This window comes from Denticeps clupeoides, chromosome 18, assembly GCF_900700375.1.
Source record: "Denticeps clupeoides chromosome 18, fDenClu1.1, whole genome shotgun sequence".
NCBI lineage: Eukaryota > Metazoa > Chordata > Actinopteri > Clupeiformes > Denticipitidae > Denticeps > Denticeps clupeoides.
This window is the reverse complement of record NC_041724.1, coordinates 129959-154304: the sequence shown is the minus strand read 5'-3', so window position 1 is coordinate 154304 and position 24346 is coordinate 129959. Positions and strand designations below refer to the sequence as shown.

The window sequence follows — 24346 nt, the reverse complement described above, 5'->3', positions numbered from 1 at the left end:
TTGCTCCAGACATTCCGATTCCATAAAGTGAAATGATGATTTTCCACGTCTGTGGCCCCCGACCCTGAAAACAACACAACTTGTTTTCCACTCGTGTTCAAATTTCCGTGTTTACTTGACCATGCAAGCGCGATCCTTAAAAACTTGATCATGGTTTTCGGGACCTTTTCCATTAGAGGTCAGAAGTGAGGAAACGTTACTCAGACAAACACATAAATCGTGTATCTGACTCCCCTCTTGCCTTTAATCATCTGTTAATTCAAATTCTTCTGCTATTTTTTCCCACTAATTGTTTCTCGCCGGTGGCTGCAAATAATCATTCGTGCATTTTTTTCTTATTTGGCTAATTGTGTTTTATTCATTGTGGTGCGACTGAGCTGCTCAGCACAGCCTATTAGGTTATAAGGATGCCTTTAGAGAAAACCTACAAGTCCAGGTACTGGGAAACAAATGAACACACTGCAGTTCCCAACGTCTATTGAAATTTATTACATTAAGCCTAATGGTTGTTCTCCCTTATTTGCAGATTTTGTAAATCTATGTATGTACTATTAAAAGTTCACCTTTTTCCAATAGAACATTATGCAAAACAGTAGACTGAACAATCTCATGTTAGCCTGCCTATTTCCATGACTAATATCAGGAATTTAGGTGAAATATCAGGGATACAACTGAAAGTGGCCTGCAGGTTGTCATTATCCTGTCCATGTTCACGAACAGGAATTATTACAGACACGCCAGGCCGCGGTTTTACAAGAAGACATCATCACAGTGCAATACGTTTACAGTTACAGCGTTTGGCAGACACTCTTTTCCAGAGCGACTTAAAAAAGGAAAGTGATGCACAGCAGGCGGTGACATGGCAGTGTGTGGGGACGGTACCATCATCAAAGGGACCTCAGTGGCACCTAGGCAGTTTGGGATTCGAACCAGCAACCTTCTGATTACGTGGCTGCTTCCATACCCGCTAGGCCACCACTGTCCACGCAGCTACATATAGTCTACAATTGCAGAACCTGAAATATGAGATATCAATAATATGTGTAATATCAACAATAAGCGTTAGAAAGCAGCCTTTAGGCCAAATTTACAAATGAAATAATAATGGGTTCAGGAGTCCTATAATCAAGTATTCTAATATTACAAAATAAATATTATTAAGAGATATCTTTGTGTTCCGGTGTGAATGTGTTAAAATTGAGCGTTGTCATGTTAAATGAGTCCATAGTCAGAAGACAACAACTCCCACAATGCCCCGCGGCGGAGGGGAGGAGGGGCTAGAAGAGTTTGTGGGCGGAGTCAGCGGCTCGGCGTCGGGCGGCAGGAGGAGCCGCAGCTGAAAGAAAGGAAGGCGAAGGCAGGGATGGTCGGAGCGGAGACGCAGGAAGACTCGTGTTGGATTATTATTATTATTATTATTATTGTTGTTGTTGTTTTTATTATTTTAACTGCGCGGTTTTTGCCGCGAACCGGCGGCCGCTCCGGGATCCGAGCGAGGTGAGGAGCCGCGACGAGCCGCGACGAGCCGCCTGTTCCGTGGAGACATTTGATCCTGGAACAGATTGGTTTTGGTGGGGGGGAGAAAAAAGGTCCCGACGCGCCGCGTTTTCACTCCAACTTATAAACACTGTCCTGCTGTCGCCGTCGTCGCCGCGTCATGCGCCGTGTCCCCCGTCCTCCCCGTCCTCCGCCGGTCCGTTTTTATTCTGTTTTCCTCTGAATGTCCGAGCGGCGGCGTGTTTTACAGGTGAAGCGGGGTCGGTGTCCAACTCCGCGGTCGTTTGGAGCTGTGTGTGTGTGTGTGTGTGTGTGTCTGTTTTATGTGTGTGTTTATGTTTGTGTGTGTGTCAGTTTATGTGTGTGTCTGTCTTTTTGTGTCTGTCTTATGTGTGTGTCAGTGTCTTTTTATATATGTGTGTGTGTGTGTCTGTCTTGTGTGTGAGTGTGTGTGTGTCAGTGTCTTTTTATATGTGTGTGTGTCTGTCTTATGTGAGTGTATGTGTGTGTGTGTGTGTCTGTCTTATGTGAGTGTATGTGTGTGTGTGTGTGTGTCTGTCTTATGTGAGTGTATGTGTGTGTGTGTGTCTGTCTTATGTGAGTGTATGTGTGTGTGTGTCTGTCTGTCTTATGTGAGTGTAGGTGTTTGTCAGTGTCTTTTTGTATGTGTGTGTGTCTGTCTTATGTGAGTGTATGTGTGTGTGTGTGTCTGTCTGTCTTATGTGAGTGTATGTGTTTGTCTGTGTCTGTTTGTGTGTGTGTGTCAGTGTCTGTTTGTGTGTGTCTGTCTTATGTGAGTGTATGTATGTGTGTCTGTTTATGTTTGTGTGTGTGTCAGTGTCTTTTTATATGTGTGTGTGTGTCTGTCTTATGTTTGTGTGTGTGTCTGTCTTATGTTTGTGTGTGTGTCTGTCTTATGTGAGTGTATGTGTGTGTCAGTGTCGGTTTATATATGTGTGTGTGTGTCTTATGTTTGTGTGTGAGTATGTGTTTGTCAGTGTCTTTTCATATGTGTGTGTGTCAGTGTCTGTTTATGTGTGTGTGTGTGTGTCTGTCTTATGTGAGTGTGTGTGTGTGTGTCTGTCTTATGTGAGTGTGTGTGAGTGTGTGTGTCTGTCTTATGTGAGTGTGTGTGTGCGTCTGTCTGGTGTGAGTGTGTGTGTGTGTCTATGTTTGTGTGTGAGTGTGAGTGTATGTGTGTGTGTTTGTATGTATTTTTATTCTGCGCTTGTTCCTGGTAGTTGAGCGTGTCTCTCTCTCTACAGGAAGTGCAGGTTCTGGGCGCTGCGTGATGGACGCGCCGGGGCTTTTGGGGGATCTACTGGGGCTCTGAGCCGCTGTCTGCTGGGTGGAATGTTGCCGGTGGTCCGAGGTTGGAGCTCCAGTGACTGAAGACGCCCCATGTGGGGCCCCGGTTGGCCACGTCGGGGCGTGAACATGCGGAGGTCCACCAGACCCCTATGAGGACCATCCCGAGCTCCAGCGACGTCACCATGGCCCACACCAGCCTGCTGCAAGGCAAGCGCTTCTACTGCCGGGACTGGGTCTTCCACAAGATCCACCACTGTCTCCAGGAAAAGACTGGCGGGCCGAGCGGCGCGCCCGCGGGCGGGGCCGGCAAGGCGGGGTCGTGGGGCGTGCTGCTGGTGGGCGGGCCGGGCAGCGGCAAGACGGCGCTCTGCGCCGAGCTGCTGTGGCCCAGCTCCCCGCAGGGCGTCCACCGCGGCCTCCACCCGCAGGGCCTGGCCTTCCACTTCTGCCGCGCCGACCACGCCGACACGCTCTGCGCCGGGGCCTTCGTGCGGGGCCTGGTGGCGCAGATCCGGCGCGGCGGCCTGGTGCCCGGGTACGAGGAGAAGGTGCTGGAGCCGGCGGCGCAGGGCGCCCTGCAGCCGGGCGAGTGCGAGCGGAACCCCGCCGAGGCTTTCAAGAGGTAGGTGGTCCCAACCGGGTCCTGGTGGTCTGGTGGTTAGGATTCGGGGTTCCATTCCCGGTCAGGGAACGTTTGTAAGATTTCAGAAGGTTCCGATTCCCACTGAGGTCCCCTCGATGAAGGTCCCGTCCCCACACTGGTCCCCAGGCGCCTGTCAAGGGTGACGGTTAAATACAGAGGACACGTTTCACCGTGTCACCGTGTGCTGTGCTGCAGGGTCTCCCATTGACACTCACGTGACTGTAAAAAGGAAGGTGAAGAGGCTTCGGAAGACGGTTCTCGTGCCCGTACAGGAATAACGAGTTAAACGAAGGTTCAGAGAGCGAGCGAGCGCAAGAGAGAGAGAGAGAGATGGTTTTCCCAAACCGGTTCAGCGGGTCGTCTTCACGACTCCATTTCCATCGTATTCGCCCGTCGTATTCCGCACGTTGCGCCAGCGACTCGGCAGAAATCGGTTTGAGATCGTGTTCGATGTTTCAGCCGCGTCTGTATGAAGTATGAAACGGTTGTTAAAACGTTATTTAAACGAACGTTTGTTCGAGTTGTCTGGATTGGACGCTGTTGGTACGACGCTAATAGATTTTTGTACGTTGGTGGGTCGGGCCGCTGTCCCCCGTTTAGGACGGTCCCGTGACCCCGGGGCATGTTTGTTTTAGGCCGTCACCGTTCGGGTGTTAATCGGTCTGCCCTCGCTCTGCGCTCGCGGTCATGTCACTTCGGCCCGCCGCCACCGGGGCGGGGTCACCACCTCTGCCCTTTACGTCATGCTGTCATCTGCTGATGGGGTCCCCTCGTCCTGTGATCTCTGCGGGTGTAAAAGACCGTAATACGATGTCCCCTGGCGAGTCCCTTCACCTCGATTATCCAGGTCATGTGACTTCGCTGAGGGGGCAGGGCTACGGTATTTGTGGTATCTGCGTTTTTCCCTGCTTTGTAAGTGTTGGATATAAGACGGCGGTGGGAGGAGCCTGGTTGACGTCACCCCCATCGGAGGCCTGCAGGAGGAATGTGTCTGGCATCTGGAGAATGTCCCAGCAGCCACCTCTCCGTTTAAAAAACAGCTCAGACGAATGAAAGAATTTAGCAATTTTCTGTCAACTGGCATGAAATTTCCCTCCGTGTCTCTTTCATTCTGCTCAGTACAGCAAGGACGTAAAACCTGGGACAAAACCTGCGTCCCTGTCTCACCTGAACGGGGTGGGAGTGAGGGGAGCACAGAGCCAGGATGAGGCGGCAGCCTGAGGAAGACTCTGCAGATCAGGCTGCAAATACCATAAACAAACGTCAAGAGAGAGAGACAACTGAGAAAAGACTGGAGGGAGAGAGAGACACTGGGAAAGACTGAGGAGAGAGAGACACTGGGAAAGACTGGAGGAGAGAGAGACACTGGGAAAGACTGGAGGAGAGAGAGACACTGGGAAAGACTGGAGGAGAGAGAGACACTGGGAAAGACTGGAGGAGAGAGAGACACTGGGAAAGACTGGAGGAGAGAGAGACACTGGGAAAGACTGGAGGAGAGAGAGACACTGGGAAAGACTGGAGGAGAGAGAGACACTGGGAAAGACTGGAGGAGAGAGAGACACTGGGAAAGACTGGAGGAGAGAGAGAGAGAGGGGACATTGGGAGAGAGACCCTGAGAAAGACTGGAGGAGAGAGACACTGAGAAAGACTGGAGGAGAAAGAGAGAGAGAGACACTGAGAAAGACTGGAGGAGAAAGAGAGAGAGAGACACTGAGAAAGACTGGAGGAGAAAGAGAGAGAGAGACACTGAGAAAGACTGGAGGAGAGAGAGAGAGAGACACTGGGAAAGACTGGAGGAGAGAGAGACACTGAGAAAGACTGGAGGAGAGAGAGACACTGGGAAAGACTGGAGGAGAGAGAGACACTGAGAAAGACTGGAGGAGAGAGAGACTGAGCAAGACCGGCAGCGGCTGCAGAGGTGACTCAGCAGAACAGAACCATGGCGGCGCCCGGGGGTCCAGGGAGGACGTCCTGATTAACTCCAGACTCGAGTCCTGGTCCTTCTGAAACATATTTACATTCAGGGTGTAGAAGGTCGTCTCCTCCTCCTACCAGCGCTCGCTTGTGGCCATGTTACAGAAACCTCTTCGTTCCAAATTTCTAAAGAGTAAAAGAGAATATTTCTTCTGCTAAAGTCTTCTGCCTTTCATCGCCATCAGTAATTTCAGTGTTTGTCCCCTGATGTCCCCAGGCACTGGTTCTACCCGTCCTCAGTTTATGGTGTTGACTAGTCAGCTGCTCCACTACGGTCAGGTATTACAGCCGGGACGGAGACGTTTTCTCGGTATTGGAGAAGATTGATCGCTCGGCCCCACCTGCATCTCCACCACGCTGACCGGCTGCCACAGCCTCGCTCTGCCGATGCATGATGGGAAATTGCCCCATGAATCAGCCAGACGTGGGCACCGCGCCCGGCCCCGCCCGTCCAGCCTGACATCTTCACTAACTTCTCGGTGGCACGACAGAGGGTGCGGCCCCGGGCGTGGCTCCCTCTGCCCCGCCTTCTCACATTTATTCCTCGTCGTGTGGATGGAAGTTAGGACGGGGCATACTTCCGCATATCGCTATTTTTTCAGATATTGCCAGACTGGAACGTATCCGGACGTCCTCGCGTGACCGTATCGTACGCGGCGGGACGTCCTCGCGTGACCGTATCGTACGTGGCCGGACGTCCTCGTCTGAACGTATCGTACGCGTCCGGACGTCCTCGCGTGACGTATCGTACGCGTCCGGACGCCCTCATGTGACCGTATCGTACACGTCCGGACGTCCTCGTGTGACCGTATCGTACCGGACGTCCTCGCGTGACCGTATCGTACACGTCCGGACGTCCTCGTGTGACCGTATCGTACACGTCCGGACGTCCTCGCGTGACCGTATCGTACACGTCCGGACGTCCTCGCGTGACCGTATCGTACGCGGCCGGACGTCCTCGTGTGACATATCGTACACGTCCGGACGTCCTCGTGTGACCGTATCGTACCGGACGTCCTCGCGTGACCTTATCGTACGCGTCCGGACGTCCTCGTCTGAACGTATCGTACGTGGCCGGACGTCCTCCTGTGACTGTATCGTACGCGGCCAGACGTCCTCGTCTGAACGTATCGTACGCGGCCGGACGTCCTCCTGTGACCGTATCGTACGCGGCCGGACGTCCTCGCGTGACCGTATCGTACGCGTCCGGACGTCCTCGTCTGAACGTATCGTACGCGGCCGGACGTCCTCCTGTGACCGTATCGTACGCGGCCGGACGTCCTCGCGTGACCGTATCGTACGCGGCCGGACGTCCCCTTTTTAAGACCTGGGAGTTGTCCAGCCGGATTTGAGGAATGTTCTGGGTTTTTGATCTGATGAAACATCTGTCAGGTGGTGGTCATCGTACGTCAGCTGCTCAGCAGCGTCTCCATTTAAACGTAAATACACACAGAGGACGCTCGTTTCACTGTTTTATCGCCCAAAGCTGATCACTGAGACGATCAAGATCAAATAACAGTCCAGTGCCAACACTGTCCCGGTCGCCTGGAGACGTCTGTTGGGTTTGACTGGAAGGGATGTCCAGGAGGGACGTGTGTGGGCTGCGGCGCCATCTGTCCGGTTTGACCGTTTGGACCATGTGCTGCGAGCAACATGCGCTGCTGGAGTCCGGTCATCCTGCAGGAAATCATGTCCAAGCGCTGCTGAAACGGAGTACATCACGAGGACGCCGCTCGGTGCTTTTCTAGTTCTAGTGCTTTTCCGGCGGTGAGGAGTTCGGTCTCTCTGGACGGCGTACGTGGTTTTACGGTGTTCGATTGCCGTTTCACTGCTAGTCAGGATTCTCACTGAAAATGTGATGTGAAGTAATGCAGGAAGATTGATTAGATGCATCAGTAACTGGTGGATTTGTATTCGTAATCGGATGGAATCGTGAGACCGGTGAATGTCCACGCATTGGACGGCTGCAGGTTGGTCTGATGAAGGTTCTACACATCAAGAGAAAATCGATAGATTGATAGAAACAAACATATTTACACGAACTCTGACCCATGTGTGCCCACATTTTTCAGGGGAGATGCGCCTGCGGTGAAGAGGGGAGTAAAACACCGTACAGTAAATTGCACTTTTTCAGTCACATACAGTACAGGCAAAAAGTGTGGACACCTTCTCATTCAACGTGTTTTCTTTATCTTCATGACCATTTACGTTGGTAGATTCTCACTGAAGGCATCAAAACTATGAACACATGTGGAGTTCTGTACTTAACATAAAGTGGAGACCTGACCTCCACAGTCACCGGACCTGAACCCAATCCAGATGGTTTGGGGTGAGCTGGACCAACAAGTGCTAAACACCTCTGGGAACTCCTTCAAGACTGTTGGAGAAGCATTTCAGGTGACGACCTCTTGAAGCTCATCGAGAGAATGCCAAGAGTGTGCAAAGCAGTAATCAGAGCAAAGAAACTAGAATATAAAACATGTTTTCACTTATTTCACCTTTTTTTGTTAAGTCCATAACTCCACATGTGTTCATTCATAGTTTTGATGCCTTCAGTGAGAATCTACCAACGTAAATGGTCATGAAAAGAAAGAAAACACGTTGAATGAGAAGGTGTCCAGACTTCTGGCATGAACTGTACTTATGTTTTACTTATATATTCACTATTATATCATAAAAATTTAATCTTAACTTGCACTTTTAATCTGTGCACCGCAGCTGCTGAAATGTAAGTTGTGGCCGTGATTATCATGAACGTTCGGACACGGTGTGAAACAATAAATACCGCGATCGCACTCGTGTAACATTTACATTTACAGTATTTACCAGACGCCCTTATCCAGAGCGCCTTACAACCAGTAGTTACAGGGACAGTCCCCCCCTGGAGACACTAAGGGTTAAGTGTCATGCTCAGGGACATGATGGCAGTAAGTGGGGTTCGAACCTGGGTCTTCTGGCCATTTATTTCCTTTTGAGAAAAATGATTTGCATTTACCATGTACGGTAGAAGGGGGCGTGTAGAGGGCGGAGTCCTGCGTTTTCACCACTCTGCTTGTTCTATAACCGCGGCTGCTCCACCGAAGCAGAATCCAGCCTGGAGATCCGTCCGCCTTCTGAAGTTGGGATTTTTAGCTCGCTGGTTACTCGAGTAGAGATGTGGCCGCCTGCGGTTCCACCAAATGACAAAGTGAAGCGTCGTGAGCTGGCAGGTCTGAGGCGAGGTTCGTGTTTGAGTGATGGTGCTGAAGGGTCTAAAACGGTCTCCTGGAAACCACGTCTAATTCGGGGATCAGTGAGGGAACACGCGACTGAAGGCTGTCCTGGTGTCTGTGGGAATTTACGACTTTGGATCCACCATGACATCCTGCTCACGTCCCAGGCCTGATGCTGGACGGTGTCCTTCAGCTTCTCACAGTGCTGCACCAGAAATTGGGGGAGGATGGCTGGCCTGGGGCTTGTGGGTTCAGATGTTCCCTGCGTGAAGTCATGTGGAGGGTCCTGTCTGTCATCAGTTGTTGTGGTGGTGAAGGAACGTGACGTGAAATGATCTTCTCCTTGCAGGTGTGTTCTGCTGCCGCTGCTGAGCGCGAAGCCTCCCCCGCAGGCCCTCTTCCTCCTGGTGGACTCCGTGGACGAGGGCTGCCAGCCCGGCGAGGGGGAGCAGAGGTCCTCCGCCGGGAGTCCCAGGACCATCGCCGAGCTCCTGGCCAGCCAGCATGACTTCCTGCCCCCCTGGCTGCTCCTCATCTGCTCCGCTCGGCGACAGAACAAGGCCATCACCAAACTGTTCACAGGTTCGTCCAGCTCAGCCAAAATGTCTGTGTGGTGATCATTTCATAGACCAGGTTTGATGGTCGGTGAAGGCCCAGCCGCCGTATTTTTGGATCGTTGTTGCTGACTGTGGCCAGAACATTTCATCCAGGCTTCCGATTATAAACGGAGGTACTCAGGAGAGCGAGGTTCTTCTAAACAGGAGCTGCCACGTTCTGACACTGATCTGGGCATGTGTGTCTGTGGCCAGCATTGACCTTTAACCTCCATAAAACCATGAATCTCCCCTTTAATCCTCCGAGCACGAAGCGTCCGTGCGTGTGGGGGCGGAGCTCCACCGAGTTCCCACCCACGCGCTGATTTGATTGGATGCAGACACGTCAGGGTGATTCACGCCTAACGTCTGCTCTACTGGCTGTACGTCTGTGTGTGTGTGTGTGTGTGTGTGTGTGTTTTTTAAAGCTCACTGGACACCTTCACATATTCTGAATCGTACTATAAAACGCTTGATGCAGTTTTCTTCTGCCAGTGAAGGTCTTTTGGACGAGCCGTGTGGAAACCAGCATTTATCGTGTGACGTTCCTCGTCCTGCCTTCTTCAGACCTGCTGTAAGATCAGAACCTCCAGTGTTACGGTCTCCATCTTATTCCCGGTCGTGTCAGAACCGCCCCTGGACGTGCCGGGTGTGAAATGTCACTCGCGCTGAATCACACCAGGAGTAGAAGTGACTTCAGACACTCAGCCGCAATTTGCCTTCTACATTCCAGCTCGGTTTTCTGACTCAAGCTTTTCGAACAAACACACACACACACAGACACACGGGGAGAGTGTGTATGATTCAAAAGTAGGTCAGAAACCGGGACAGTAGGCCAGGACTTGACCAACAGTAAACCTCCATGTTGTTTATTGCCCTCCCGAGCTGCAGAAAGCTCTTCTACTGGAGTCAGGAAGTCCAGGCCTCCATCATTTTGCTTCTTCTGGCTATGATGGAGTTATCCTGTCGTCTGTGCCTTTTATATCTGTTATGGATTCTTGGTATGTACCACCAGACCTCCACCGGCTTGGAGAAGGTCCTTGATGGCATATCAGCTGGTCGTCTCCATCGTTTGAATTTCATCAGCGGGATAAATTTGGAATGCCAGGCTGGTCTTCGGACTGTTTTTCCTCTGGTCTATTTCTGTCTGCAGAATGTGCTCTGGGAAGTCGGAGACCCTCAGAGACCTTGCAGGAACGAGCCTTGGTAAATAAGACGGTAAGCTGGGTAGAAAGCCGGAGGAGCACCAGCAGATCTTCAGCCACGTTCCCGGTGGACGCGTGGAATCCCTACGTCAGGCTTCCTGCACGGTTTCTGCAGGATCTCCGGCGGCTTGGCAACGTGGAAACGCTTAGGCAGCGTTTTTCTGCGTGTCAGCCGGGAGGAATCTGGGTTAATGTTCCTCTGGCTAAACGGGACGAGGAACCGGAGCAGGAATGTGGCCTGGGGAGCTTCATTTTGTTGGTTTTGTTTCGAAACAGCTGTGTATACAGTATATTAATACACACAAGATACGTTAAAAGTGCTAACATTATACTTCAAAGAGCTTTTACTTGTTTCCGTACACGTATAGACTGACCGTAAACCTAAAGGGAACACTTCATATGAATTTCTTCTCCGTGGTGCAATACTATAATCTATTATTCATATGTAATGAATACACATTTGTAATGCATCATATGCAGTGCACACCCCATCATAATGCGTTTCATAATGTCACTTCACATCTTACTCAAAGTTCTCTTTATATTTTAATCTGGTCATAAAGTGCTTCTAATATTTAATGTAAATATGTAAACAGCTTTAGGTTCCATTATAATACATTTATATTTATCATTTCCTGATAATGCATTATGAAGTCTTAACAAATACGTTCATTAGGAAACAAGATTTTTTATTCTTTCGCCAACAAACAGTTAAACCTTCTGCAAGTCTTTTGGACATCAGCGAGTGTTCTGCGCCTGAGAACAATAATGGGAACCATCTGCATGTAGAACTGGGTTAACTGGAGTTGTGCCCAGCAGTCTTGCAGGATGGGAATTCACCTCCCGACCATCGACACGCCACACTTAAAACCAACAGATTTCATTTTCTCCCGCATGGTGTTCCTGTCACAAATATAAAATCTGAATTCCAATCGTCCTAATACCAGTCAACCTGCAGGTCATCTCCGGGTCCCGCCTCCTTCTCACGTGAGGGAGGTGGAGCATCTCCGGGTCCCGCCCCCTTCCCCCCAGAGGGAGGTGGAGCATCTCCGGGTCCCGCCCCATTCTCCCCAGAGGGAGGTGGAGCATCTCCGGGTCCCGCCCCCTTCTCCCCAGAGGGAGGTGGAGCATCTCCGGGTCCCGCCCCCTTCTCCCCAGAGGGAGGTGGAGCATCTCTGGGTCCCGCCCCCTTCTCCCCAGAGGGTGGTAGATTATATTATCTCCGGGTTCCGCCCCCTTCTCCAGGGAGTGAGGGTGGGCATCTCTGGGTCCCGCCCCCTTCCCCCCAGAGGGTGGTAGATTATATTATCTCCGGGTTCCGCCCCCTTCTCCAGGGAGTGAGGGTGGGCATCTCTGGGTCCCGCCCCCTTCCCCCCAGAGGGAGGTGGAGCATCTCCGGGTCCCTTCCCCTTCTCCCTAGAGGGAGGTGGAGCATCTCCGGGTCCCGCCCCTTTTAAATGGGTGGGAGCTTTTTGTTGCTGCTTTGAGTCGTCATCTCAGTGTTTGATGGAGGAGATGATGGACTGCTGGTCTCCATGGTAAAGATCTGCATTATATTAGATGGTGGTTTTATGAACACGCGGCGTCTTGTTATTGATTTTACGCTCTGCTTATCTGGCAGGAACCGGTCGAGAAGGACCGTGCGTCTGAGTCCAGGCCCTAAAAGAGAATAACGGGCTTCTCTATTGATTTAACCAAATACTATCAGGTCTCCCTGGCCTCTCCATCTGCAGGCGACAGGCTGCTCTGGTGTGAAGGTGAGGTGCGGGTTCCCCGTGTCGAGTTTCGCCGCATGATTTACCTGCCGCAACCTGACGACGGGTAAATTACGGGTCTAATATGTCTGCACTCATCCCACCCCAGGTGCAGGTTAAATGACTCCCGTCCCATTTGATATACAACACCCCGCCACCAGCGGCCATTTCTAGCCAGGAACGCTGTTATTTTTAGCTTGAAGTGCTGCTCAGGCCTGAGCTTCTGGTGGTGGCGCAGGAACTGTCCACGGTTCGCATCGGAACGCTGCTGGAACGTTCCATGGCTGTAGAACCCAGATCGGTGTAGTTCTAGTAAAATAAAAAAGAGTCAGGAGAAGGTACATTCACATTTACAGAATTTACAGGTGGTCTTATCTTCTGGTCCAGAGGTCGAGCGTGTTGATCCACCAGCAGCCCTTCAGAACGGATGATGGTGATCTGGTGGGTCTGTGGAGGGAACTTTGTGGATTTTCCTGTGGAATTCTGACATATTTCCTGTTCGGTTGAACTTGGCGTGCTTCGGGAAGGGAAGCGAGGAGAATGGAGTCCATTCAGTAAAGTTCTTCTACCTGGGGAGCGCATTGAACGCTGGACGGGTCTGAACACGATGCGTCTTTGTATTAAAAAGACTGTGGTTATTTATTTTTTTGTAATGGTTAACCAGCAGCCCCGCCCTGAGGAACCCCGTCACTCGTCACATCATGTGATCTCCTGGCGGTCTGCAGGCTCCTCTCCCACGTCCTCCTGCAGCTGCTGGAGAGGGGGAGGACGGTTGGGGGTTTGTGGGAGGGAAGGTAGAAGAGGAGCTTGGGTTTCTTTTCTTCTCTCTTGCTTTTGGTGATATCTGAATAAATGACCTGAAGGTGGTGGGCTGCTGCAGAGCTTCTCATGTTCTAGACACAGGTTACGGCCCACAGCGGTAGAAATGTCGGTTAATAGTGGCGTGGAACGGGGTCAGAGGTTGTGTAAAGGCTGGGAGATGTTTCGTGAAGTGAAGAGCAGGTCCGATCCCTCTGGAATTGAATGAAGCTCATCGTTGGCTTGGGACGAAGAGTCTCGTTTTATTGGCGTGTATGTCGTAATTAGATAGGATGTAAATTTGTGGTTTTATTTCCTGAATTTTAACAAGGAGCACGAGGCAAACTGCAGAGATTTATAGGTCCTCTGTCCCAAAATCCCCCTTCTTCCTCCGTCAGCTGGCTTCCTGTCTCAGTTGGACGCGTCCCAGTCCAGTGAAGTGTCGGCGCTGAGACGGGGGGACGTGGCTGGCGCTCAACCACCGTCGTTTAAGATAACATCTCCCTTTACTTCTGGCATTTTGGCCGTTTTCATCCTCTCGCTAGACAAAGTTTATCTCGGGTGGCAGAGAGACGGATTCGATAAACCAGGAATGCGGAGCACATGTTTCCCACCGAGGACAGAGAAACATGCCAGCGTTCCGGCAGCCTTGAGACCCTGGGAACAATAAATAAATCGTGCAGCTGAGGAGCGTCCCCCACCCTGGGGACTTGAGGACCCGGGTCTGCAGAGGAACCGCTTCAGATTAGACGCTCTGGTTCTGCTGTTAAGGGGACGTCTCCAAGTTGGTGAAACGTGACGAGGCCGCAGCTAGTCGGGCGTCGGCAACCCGCATCCTTTCACTGCAGCACAATAATTCAGAATTTAAGTGATTGTGTAATATTTAGTGTTTAATGCATATGTTGAATTGCAGTTGATAAGTAAGTTTAATGTGGGGTGACCAGATCTCACGTCCGCCCCGCTTTTTAGACTCTTTTTAAGTGAAAGATAAAGTGACGTGATTGTCATTGTGAGACACTGCAGCACAGCACATGGTGCTTTTAACCCGTCACCCTTGGTGAGCAGTGGGCACCATGACAGGCGCCCGGGGAGCAGTGTGTGGGGACGGGACCTTCATCAAGGGGACCTCAGTGGCACCTTGGCGGTTTGGGATTCGAACCGGCAACCTTCTGATTACCGGGACGCTTCCATTTAAGGCATTTGGCAGACACCCTTATCCAGAGCGACTTACAGTCAGTAGTTACAGGGACGGTCTCCCCCTGGAGACACTCAGGGTTAGGGACACAAGGGTAGTAAGTGGGATTTGAACCTGGGTCTTCTGGTTTTGTAGGCGAGTGTGTTACCCACCTGGTTACTACCACCAGGCTTCTACTTCCATGTTACCATGGATGAAGTGGTCAGTTCTGGTTCACCAGGAACCCCAACTATGAACACATCCTTCTTTAACCACGAGGCCGCCGCTGCTCCGTGTTTAATCACTTGTCTGGGTGATTAAACGTAGGGCCGTGCGATATGGCATAAAGTCCACGTCGCGATATAAATGAACCACAGACAGTAGACGGCATCGTGCCGTCCCTCCCGGATTCCAAGATGGCGTTTTGTGGTTTTTAACAGGCTGGGACGCCGTCAGTACCCCATCACTTCCACTCCAAGCTCATTGTCTTTTCTTTATGTTTTGTCAGGATTCCGAAAAATCAGCCTAGACGACCTACGCAAGGCGTACATCGTGAAGGACGTCCAGCAGTACATCCTTCACAGGCTGGACCAGGAGGAGGCTCTTCGGCAGCATCTCACCAAGGAGACGGCCGAGATGCTCAACCAGCTGCACATCAAGAGCAGCGGCTGTTTCCTCTACCTGGAGCGGGTCCTGGACGGCGTGGTGGAGAACTTCATCATGCTCCGGGAGATTCGGGACATTCCTGGAACCCTCAATGGTCTCTACCTGTGGCTCTGCCAAAGGCTGTTTGTAAGGAAGCAGTTCACCAAGGTCCAGCCTATCCTGAACGTCATCCTTGCGGCTTGCAGACCCCTCACTGTCAAGGAGCTTTTCCATGCTGTGTGGACTAAAAATATGACCCTGACCATGGAGGACTTTCAGAAAAAGTTGGACATCCTGTCAAAGCTTCTTGTGGATGGACTTGGCAACACCAAAATACTCTTTCATTACAGCTTCGCAGAATGGCTTTGGATGTTAAGCACTGCACACAGAAGTACCTTTGCAATGCTGCTGAAGGCCACAGAATGATGGCGATGAGCTACACCTGCAGGGCCAAACAGCTGAAGCCGCTGGAGGTGCAGGAGTTCGCGTTTCACCTGATCAACTCCAACCTGCAGATAGAACCCTTTAACCTGGCCCTGTGGATGGTCTGGAACGGAACCCCTGCTAAAGACTCCTTATCAACCTCCATTCCCAAAGAGCAGGAGGTTCTGCAGCTCCTGGTCAAGGCCGGAGCCCACGTGAACAACGAGGACGACCATGCATCTTCTATCGTGCAGCAGGCTCTGGAGAGAGAGGACTCCATTCGCACCTTGCTGGACAACGGTGCTTCGGTCAACCAGACCGACGCCAGCGGTCGGACGCTGTTATCCAACGCCGCGTACAGCGGGAACCTGGAGGTGGTCAACCTGCTGATCTCCAGGAGAGCAGATATGGAGCTGGAGGACAACCATGGACAGACACCTCTTACCCTGGCTGCAAGACAAGGACACACCAAAGTGGTCAACTGCCTGATAGGCTGCGAGGCAAACATCAACCACACCGATCACGACGGGTGGACCGCCCTGAGGTCGGCTGCGTGGGGAGGTCACTCAGAGGTCGTCTCCGCCCTCCTCTACGCTGGCGCCAAAGTGGACTGCGCAGACGCGGACAGTCGAACGGCCCTGAGGGCTGCAGCATGGGGGGGACACGAGGACATCGTGCTCAACCTCCTCCAGCATGGCGCAGAGGTCAACAAAGCAGACAATGAAGGAAGGACCGCCCTGATTGCTGCTGCTTACATGGGCCACAGGGAGATCGTGGAGCATCTCCTGGACCATGGGGCAGAGGTCAACCATGAGGACGTGGACGGCAGGACCGCCCTGTCTGTTGCAGCTCTCTGTGTCCCTGCGAGTAAGGGCCACGCCTCGGTCGTCAGTCTCCTCATCGATCGCAGCGCGGAGGTGGATCATTGTGACAAGGACTGCATGACCCCTCTTCTTGTAGCCGCCTATGAAGGACACGTGGACGTGGTGGACTTGCTGTTAGAAGGTGGCGCAGATGTGGATCACACTGACAACAATGGAAGGACCCCCTTGCTTGCAGCCGCGTCCATGGGACATGCGGCGGTTGTCAACACGCTGCTCTTCTGGGGCGCAGCAGTGGACAGCATTGACAGTGAAGGACGGACGGTGCTGAGCATCGCGTCGGCTCAGGGGAACGTGGAAGTGGTCCGAACTCTGCTGGACAGAGGCTTGGACGAGAATCACAGGGATGACGCCGGCTGGACGCCCTTGCATATGGCTTCCTTTGAGGGACACCGGCAGGTGTGTGACGCTCTGATTGAACAAGGCGCTCGTTGCAACCGAAGTGGACAACGATGGACGCATCGCCCTGATACTTGCCGCTCAGGAGGGACACTATGACTGCGTGCACATCCTTCTTGAAAACAAGTCCTGCATCGATCAGAGAGGGTATGATGGGAGAAATTCTCTTCGAGTGGCGGCCCTGGAGGGACACAGGGACATTGTAGAGTTGCTTCTCAGCCACGGGGCCGATATCGATTACAAAGATGCTGACGGGCGTCCAACGTTATACATACTGGCACTGGAGAATCAGCTGGCGATGGCCGAGTACTTCCTGGAGAACGGGGCCAACGTGGAGGCCAGTGACACCGAGGGCCGAACGGCGCTCCACGTGTCCTGCTGGCAAGGACATTTAGAAATGGTCAGACTGCTGATCAACTATAATGCTAACGTGAACTCTTGTGACAACGAGAAGCGATCCGCTCTTCAGTCGGCAGCCTGGCAGGGACACACCCGGGTTGTCCAGTTCCTGATTGACAGTGGGACGCTTGTTGATCACACGTGCAACCAAGGAGCCACGGCACTTGGCATTGCAGCCCAGGAGGGACACCTTGATGTTGTCCAGATTCTCCTCGAGCATGGAGCAGATCCTAACCATGCTGACCAGTTTGGCCGCACAGCCATGAGGGTAGCGGCAAAGGGTGGTCACTCCATGATCACAAAGCTTCTGGAGAAGTATGGAGCTTCAAGCCTTAACGGGTGTAACCCTTCACCGATACACACCATGGAACAGAAGACGCCTCTTTCCGTCACTACCAAGATGCAATCTCTCACCATTAAATCCAGCAGTTCTGGAAGCACCGGAGCAGGGGAGATACAGTGTAGTGGACGCGGTCTTCCCAATGGACCTGTCCATGCGTTCAGTTCCCCTTCTGAATCGCCAGACTCTACTGTGGACAGACAGAAGTCCTCTCTATCCAACAACTCGCTCAAAAGTTCCAAAAACTCCTCCCTGAGGACCACGTCATCCACCGCTACGGCCCAGACTGTCCCCATAGACAGTTTCCACGGGTTGACCTTCACAGAGCAGATCCAGCAGCATTCCCTACCCCGCAGTCGAAGCAGACAGTCCATTGTGTCCCCCTCGTCCATAACCAAGTCCATGGGTCAGCAGCCCAGCTCGCCGACCCCAGAGCTCGACTGGGGACAAGTGAAACCAGGCTTGAAGCACAACAAGGGAAGCAAAACGGCCAGCTCCTCTAACAAGGCGGGGTCAGGGGACAGGAAGATGTCCAAGAATAGCATCACAGCTCAAGGTCAAGTGTTGGAGTATGAAATGACCCAGTTTGACAAAAGGACTGCACTCAACAAGCCCGTGTCCAACATGGCAGCGAAAGATCCACACTGTCAGATCGTGGTCGGTGGGGACAGTCTCGAGTCCAGCCAATCACAAGACCAGTTCTACATTCAGCAGCAAAGCAGCGCCGAGAAGAAGAGGAACGGCATCATGACAAATCCCAACTATCACCTACAGGGCAATCAGGTCTTCCTCGGCAGAGTGTCTGTACCAAGAACTGTGCAAAACCGAGGCCATCAGGACGTCCTGGACAATTATCCGATAGGGGAGACGGAAATAAGCCTTAAACAAGCCCTCAAACTGCAGATTGAAGGATCAGAGCCTGGGTTCAACTACAAAAAGGAAACCCCTTTATAAGCAGTAGGTCGCGCGGTACTGACTAAGCACAAGGTTCTACTGTGGATGTGAGGACCGGGCGTGGCCGCAGCTCCATGCAGATGATGGTGCTCTGCCCGTCCGGTTGTTAACGGTGACTTCATCCGAGGGGTTGTGCCAAAGCAACTGTTTTCATCCATAAAACCGCTGGTTCCTGATGTTGGACAGGAGGAACGTGAATCGCTGCACAAGGCTTCTCCTGAACTGATACTTCCACGTGCCTACATCTACTACGGCCTTCAGCGTGTCACCGTGCACACGACCATCTTTTTTATTTAAAGTATTGATATTTAATATGCCATGTATGCACTTTTTAAAAAGGAAACTTGTATTTGTCCTGGTCGCATTTTATGCTTTTTCAGTTCGGAGTAAATGTTGTAAATTCCCTCGCCGTTTTTTTTTATTTTTTATTTTTTTGCCTGCGAAAAAAAAACTACGTAACGACTGCGATGTACGGCTAAATACGTTGTCCCGCCCTGCAGTGAATTAATATCATATCTTATCAGATAATGTTCGACCGTTCCTCTGCTTTAACGTATTGATCAGACATTGTTGTGTATTTGTTATGTTAATAACCGCGGCAGTTTACTCAAACATACGCAACCGTATTTATTTCGGAAGAAGCCACTTTTTATCACGGTGCTCGGTTATTTTTGACCTCTGTTCTGGTATCATTGTTTTTATCACTTTTATCGTAGTATTATGGATATGTGATGACTAGAGTTCATCAGGAACATAAACCCACATCATTTCATTTTGTCCCTGTGGGACTTTTTGTCATTTCTTTTCCTTTCATGCATTTAAACGAATACTAAACAACTAACCCTCGCCATTTCGACTTTGGTGCTAAATGCAATGATTTCAAGTGCATTCGTCAGAATTCACGTTCCGTATAGCACCAGAACTCGGCCAGGCTGCTTCCACGTCATATCCAGGCTGGTTGAAATGTGTCCTGCGACGCCACGGTCCTGCTTTCAGACTCGGCATGTCGAGGAGGGTTGGGATTCCTGACATCTGCTTCTCATGACTGCTACTGGCAGTAAACTCAGATTTGTTCTGGCTTTTCGCACTTTTAGCGAAGTGAAGAGCTCCTCCAAAAAATAAGGTCAACCGCTGAAAAGTCCCCGTAAAGAGGGCTGGGACAAGTTTGGGAATTCTTTGAAGCTAGAAATGAAAAGTCGAGCCTTTTGAAGATCCATCCTGGACAGTATTCAGTAAAATGTTGCCTCGCTTTTATTTCTTCCCTCGCCCACCAGGCATCTCTGTCTTGTTTTGCATTGTAAATAACGTTCATGTCCATTGAAATCATTTTTCCTGTATTATATTAAGCTGAATTTCCCAACATATATAAAAATGCTTAATAAACATATTTGCTTTACTGCAGGAACCTTTTGTAGTTTTTTTTTGTACCTCATGATAATGGTTACTGTATGTAGGAACGTTCTCCAACTTCTCCGCGTTTCATGCCTACATAACGTAGGAAACGTTCTCCAGCTTCTCCACGTTTCATCTCAGCCTGCCCACATAGTTCCTGCCTTGACCTCCGTGACCCCGTGGATTGGATCAGTCCGGCCGTTCGGACTCTCGTGTCGCAGTAATTCTTTGTGTTTGTTACATCACCAGAAAGGTGCCGTTGCCGTGGTTACTCATTTTGTCCGTGCATGGGTGGCGTTTCACCAAGGCCATCTGCTGGCTTTGTTTGATGTGGTGCGAGATGTTGGTCAGCCTGGGTCACCACAAGCTGCACTGTGCTTGGATGTGAGTGAAGAGGAACGGAGAAGGAACGTGAGGCAGCTCCAGGTAATAAACTGCATGGTGGAGGTGGTACTACAGCCTGGAGTGTCCTGCGGTGACTGTCCCCATGGTGACTTAGCTTTAGAGGGGACAGGAGTCCTCGCCACAGAAATGCGGGGCCGTATCACCACCCTAGTTCCAGAATGTTCCGTCAGGGACGCCTGCTGCTCAGAGAACAAGAACAGAGTGAAAAAACAAGGAAATTCTGCAATAAACTCTTCTGATTAATCAATATTTGATGCTTAGATCAATATTAGTTTGAGTTGAGATGACCGTCACGAACACCGATCGCTGTTTGGTTAAAAGGATGTGAAACGAGGATCATTTCTCCCACAATGCCGCTGCCCTCCAAAGGGTCTTGAGCGGAGAGACGGAGTACGTGGGAGGTGGAGAGTCTTCAGGAGGACTCCTCTGTGGACGCTCCTAATGAGCTGAGCGTCCCACGCTGATGTCACACACATCTGGTTTATTCCTCAGCTCTCCGACTGTAGAAGCAGAGAAACGGACTTCGTTACACCTCGAAGACATTCTGTAGACTCCTCAGATGTTCAAAAGCAAGGATGATTATATATAATGTATGTATATGAATGTAAATGTATATTCGATTGATTTTCCTGACCGGCTGTCAGATGAAATCTGCATAAACTCTGAAGACATCTCCAGTCAGGGTACGAGAAGGACCGGGACGGACCGGTCATGATGTGAGGACTTATTCATTTCCCCGTACATTCTGCAACTCCACTGAGCTGCAGAGCAGGAGGGAGTCCAGGAAATGGAGGCGGGGTTCAGTTCAGGACAACTCTGCCCTTTTCCCGGTCCTGGGCGTAACGGGGGACAGACGGAACATTCCGGAGCGGAAGCGGGAAGGCGGAAAACAACCAGTAAATAAACGGAACGACTCCCCCGGTGACCTTGTGACCTGCGTGTCCACCTCTTGTTTAACTGCCCCTGCGCCGCGGTGACCCGTCGGGGTAATCAGTGCGTGACAGCGTGACCCTCCATGGCCACCATGTTGCTGCTCTTCATCATTTCTACTCATCAACTTCCCAACTAGAAAATGATGTCAGGAATGTCCCTTTTATAATGAATTTAGAGGACGCCGGGTTCCCGGCTCTCCTCTGCGGGAGGGGGACACGTCCCCCTGAATTTATGGTCGCGCCTTAAAAGGGGACCATTCAGCCGTGCCAGCAAACATCCAGCCGATTAGCATATAAATGGAAGTGCGAACCCGGACCTGGAATCCCATTTCCAGCAGGTACGAGATACGTCTTCCGCCCAACCTTCCACCCCGAGAAAAGCCCCGTTATCAAGTCCTCTTCAGCCCGTCCCCGTACGAGCAGTAAACCCAACTCAACCTTCCGACTTCTTTTACTCATTAATACTTTAGTCTCGGTTTACTTAACGAGAACCGAGGACATTTTAGTCTAATTTCACTCAATTCTATTAAACCTCCAACTCCAAGTACCGAGTAGAACAAACATTTTATTTTAGTCCAACACATTTCATAATTAAAACAAGGTTATCTTATTATATTTTATTATTACCTTATAGACTGTAGAGTCCATTCCAGACACAGATTTGTCCGTTTCCTCCTTATTGTAAAGAAAGTGCATCAAAAAGTATTTCAGACGAATTTACACACGCACATGCACACACTCACACAAAATACATTTTATTTTTTTCTTTGTCTACCACTTAACAATCTCAAGTTGGGCCTTATCGGGGCTCTTAGTTTTGTTAACTCAAAATCTATAGAAATCGAATGAGAATTGCTGTTGGATAAAAGCGTCTGCAAAATAAAGTAAAGTAAAGTAAAGTAAAGTAAAGATCGGTAAAAACCCGTCATTCACATCTTCAGTTTTTAATGTCATGATATATTTGGTTGTCGTTGTCGTCACATGACCAGCATTTACAGTTCCAAGAGGTTCATTAATGAGTTCTAGTTGCAGCGTGAACTACATCACAAGAATTCAGACGCTGGCGTCTTCTTCAGCTTGGATCCAGTCTGAGTCCCGGTCCCCACTTGTCCCTCAGCTCCAGAAACACGACTGGCTGTTATCACGCTCAGCGACCGCAGACGATTTATACAAACGCATCAGACGTGAGAGTTCCAGTTCCAGGAGAAACGGAACCACTGAACAACCTGATGAACATCCTGTACTGTACTGATGTAAACAGGAAGTGAAATCTGATTGGTGGTTCTGGGCCTCTCCCGGTATGGCAGTGTCCCCATCACCAGGGACACAAGCATCAACGGGCCTGGCGGGTAAGGAAACGGACCCGTAATCAGAAGGTTGCCGGTTCGAATCCCAATCCGCCAAGGTGCCACTGAGGTCCCCTTGATGAAGGTCCCGTCCCCACACACTGCTCCCCGGGCGCCTGTCATGGTGCCCGCTGTCACAAAGGGTGACAGTTAAATACCGAGGACACGTTTCACCGTGTGTTGTGCTGCAGTGTCTCACAATGACAACCACATCACTTTCACGAATGGCCTGAACACCAAGTCCACCACCATCACACCACTGAAGGGGGTGAGGAGGCGAGTCCCACGTCTGAAACTTCTCAGCTCCGATGGGGGATGTGATCGTAAAAGCGTGATGAGCGGCGGTGAAGTCTGTGAGTCACGAGTTGCAGCACCAGCAAGAAGCTCCGCCTCCTCAACACCCCCCCACACGCCTATTAAAGGGCCATTTGGCTCCCACGCCTCCAGGAACACGGCGTGACGGAGAGCGGTGAGGAGCAGAAAACATCTCCAGCCCCGCGGCCGCAGGAATTAATGATGAAACCGGACGAAATCTCGCCGGCTGCGCTCCCGTCGCCCCGCGCAACGCTGGCGTGATCGGGGCCTTCGGCCCTCCAGACCTCACAGTTCACACGACAGCTGCTGCGCCACCAAAGAAATAACCGCGCTGTCGATGCCTTGTCATGTGGCCACCATCATAATCCAATAATCTCGACATGATAATATTACATCAACTTCTCTTGGTTTGTGTGTCAGGTGTTTATTAGAATTGGATCAGGAACACGGAGGCCAGGCGCGTTTTAATCAGCGTAAAAACGGCTTTTTACCCAGAGGAGACCAGCGTGGGTCACGCGACCTTTCACATGGCGAGATGTTCCTCTGCTGAGCAGCTCACTGGGTATTAATGAGTATTAGTCTCGTTGTTCCGGACATAATGAAATGTGAAGGAGATCAATATTATATTCCCGCCTTGGCTTCAGACCACCTGCTGCAGGTCATTGATTGGGGGATTCTGCTCTCACCAGTTGTCTGGATGGATTTTCTCCACCACTGGACAGCGATCACACTGTCACCCCAGTTCAATTCCTGATCCCAATTAGAAGAAATGTGTGTGGTCCTTCACTTCTTATCAGCAGAAGCCACCAACATCTTACTTTATCTGCAGATCATTCACATCTTCAGGTTTTAGAGAAATAAATCCACTAGGCGAGGAGGAGCTAACTACCCACCCGACCCATTTTGTTAATGTGAAATTATTTCTGACACCCAGAAGATGAGGCACTTTTATGTTGTTTTTTTATTAGAAAAAAGGGGTGGAGTCTGTAAGAATGATTGACAGCTCTCACACCCCCTACTGCCTCATTCTGGAGGATTTGACAATACGTGACACGTCCATGTGTAGAGCACCATCAACCTCCCGTTCCTTCCGTTTTCCATACTCCTAACACCCCTTATACACAAACGTGACCACGCCCTCTACCAACACCAACATGCAGGTTATCAGGCGCTTTAATTCCAGCGAACGTGACCACGCCCACTACCAACACCAACATGCAGGTTATCAGCCGCTTTAATTCCAGCGAACGTGACCACGCCCGCTACCAACACCAACATGCAGGTTATCAGGCACTTTAATTCCAGCGAACGTGACCACGCCCACTACCAACACCAACATGCAGGTTATCAGGCGCTTTAATTCCAGCGAACGTGACCACGCCCACTACCAACACCAACATGCAGGTTATCAGGCGCTTTAATTCCAGCGAACGTGACCACGCCCACTTCCAACACCAACATGCAGGTTATCAGGCGCTTTAATTCCAGCTCTGATGGTGAGCTAGTGAGTATTACAGTGTAGTACTGGGAAAATATATTCACAGTTGTGCTGTGCCATGAATGGATAATTATTCACAATTTATTATTATAGAACTATATATTCAAAATACATTTGGAATAAATGATCACACTGTGCTTGCAGGGTGTGGCTGCTGTCTGATGATTGGGGGTGGAAGGATCTCAGAGGTGCGACCCAATAAGGGCTTTTCTCTTTTAACACTAAAAAAACGTCCTTCTGATCCATTTGCGCCAGT

The 24346-nt window shown here is 50.8% G+C and overlaps 1 protein-coding gene across 1 annotated transcript; it reads left to right on the top strand.

The window, feature by feature from the left end:
• Window positions 1-1351: 1351 nt before the first annotated feature.
• LOC114768419 (ankyrin repeat domain-containing protein 50-like) lies at window positions 1352-19603 on the top strand. The gene is given in 6 exon segments (XM_028960685.1): window positions 1352-1497; window positions 2763-3430; window positions 8987-9219; window positions 14670-15167; window positions 15170-16548; window positions 16550-19603. Coding segments are annotated over 5 exon segments (4236 nt in total). The 5' UTR covers window positions 1352-1497; window positions 2763-2957; the 3' UTR covers window positions 18203-19603.
• Window positions 19604-24346: the final 4743 nt, after the last annotated feature.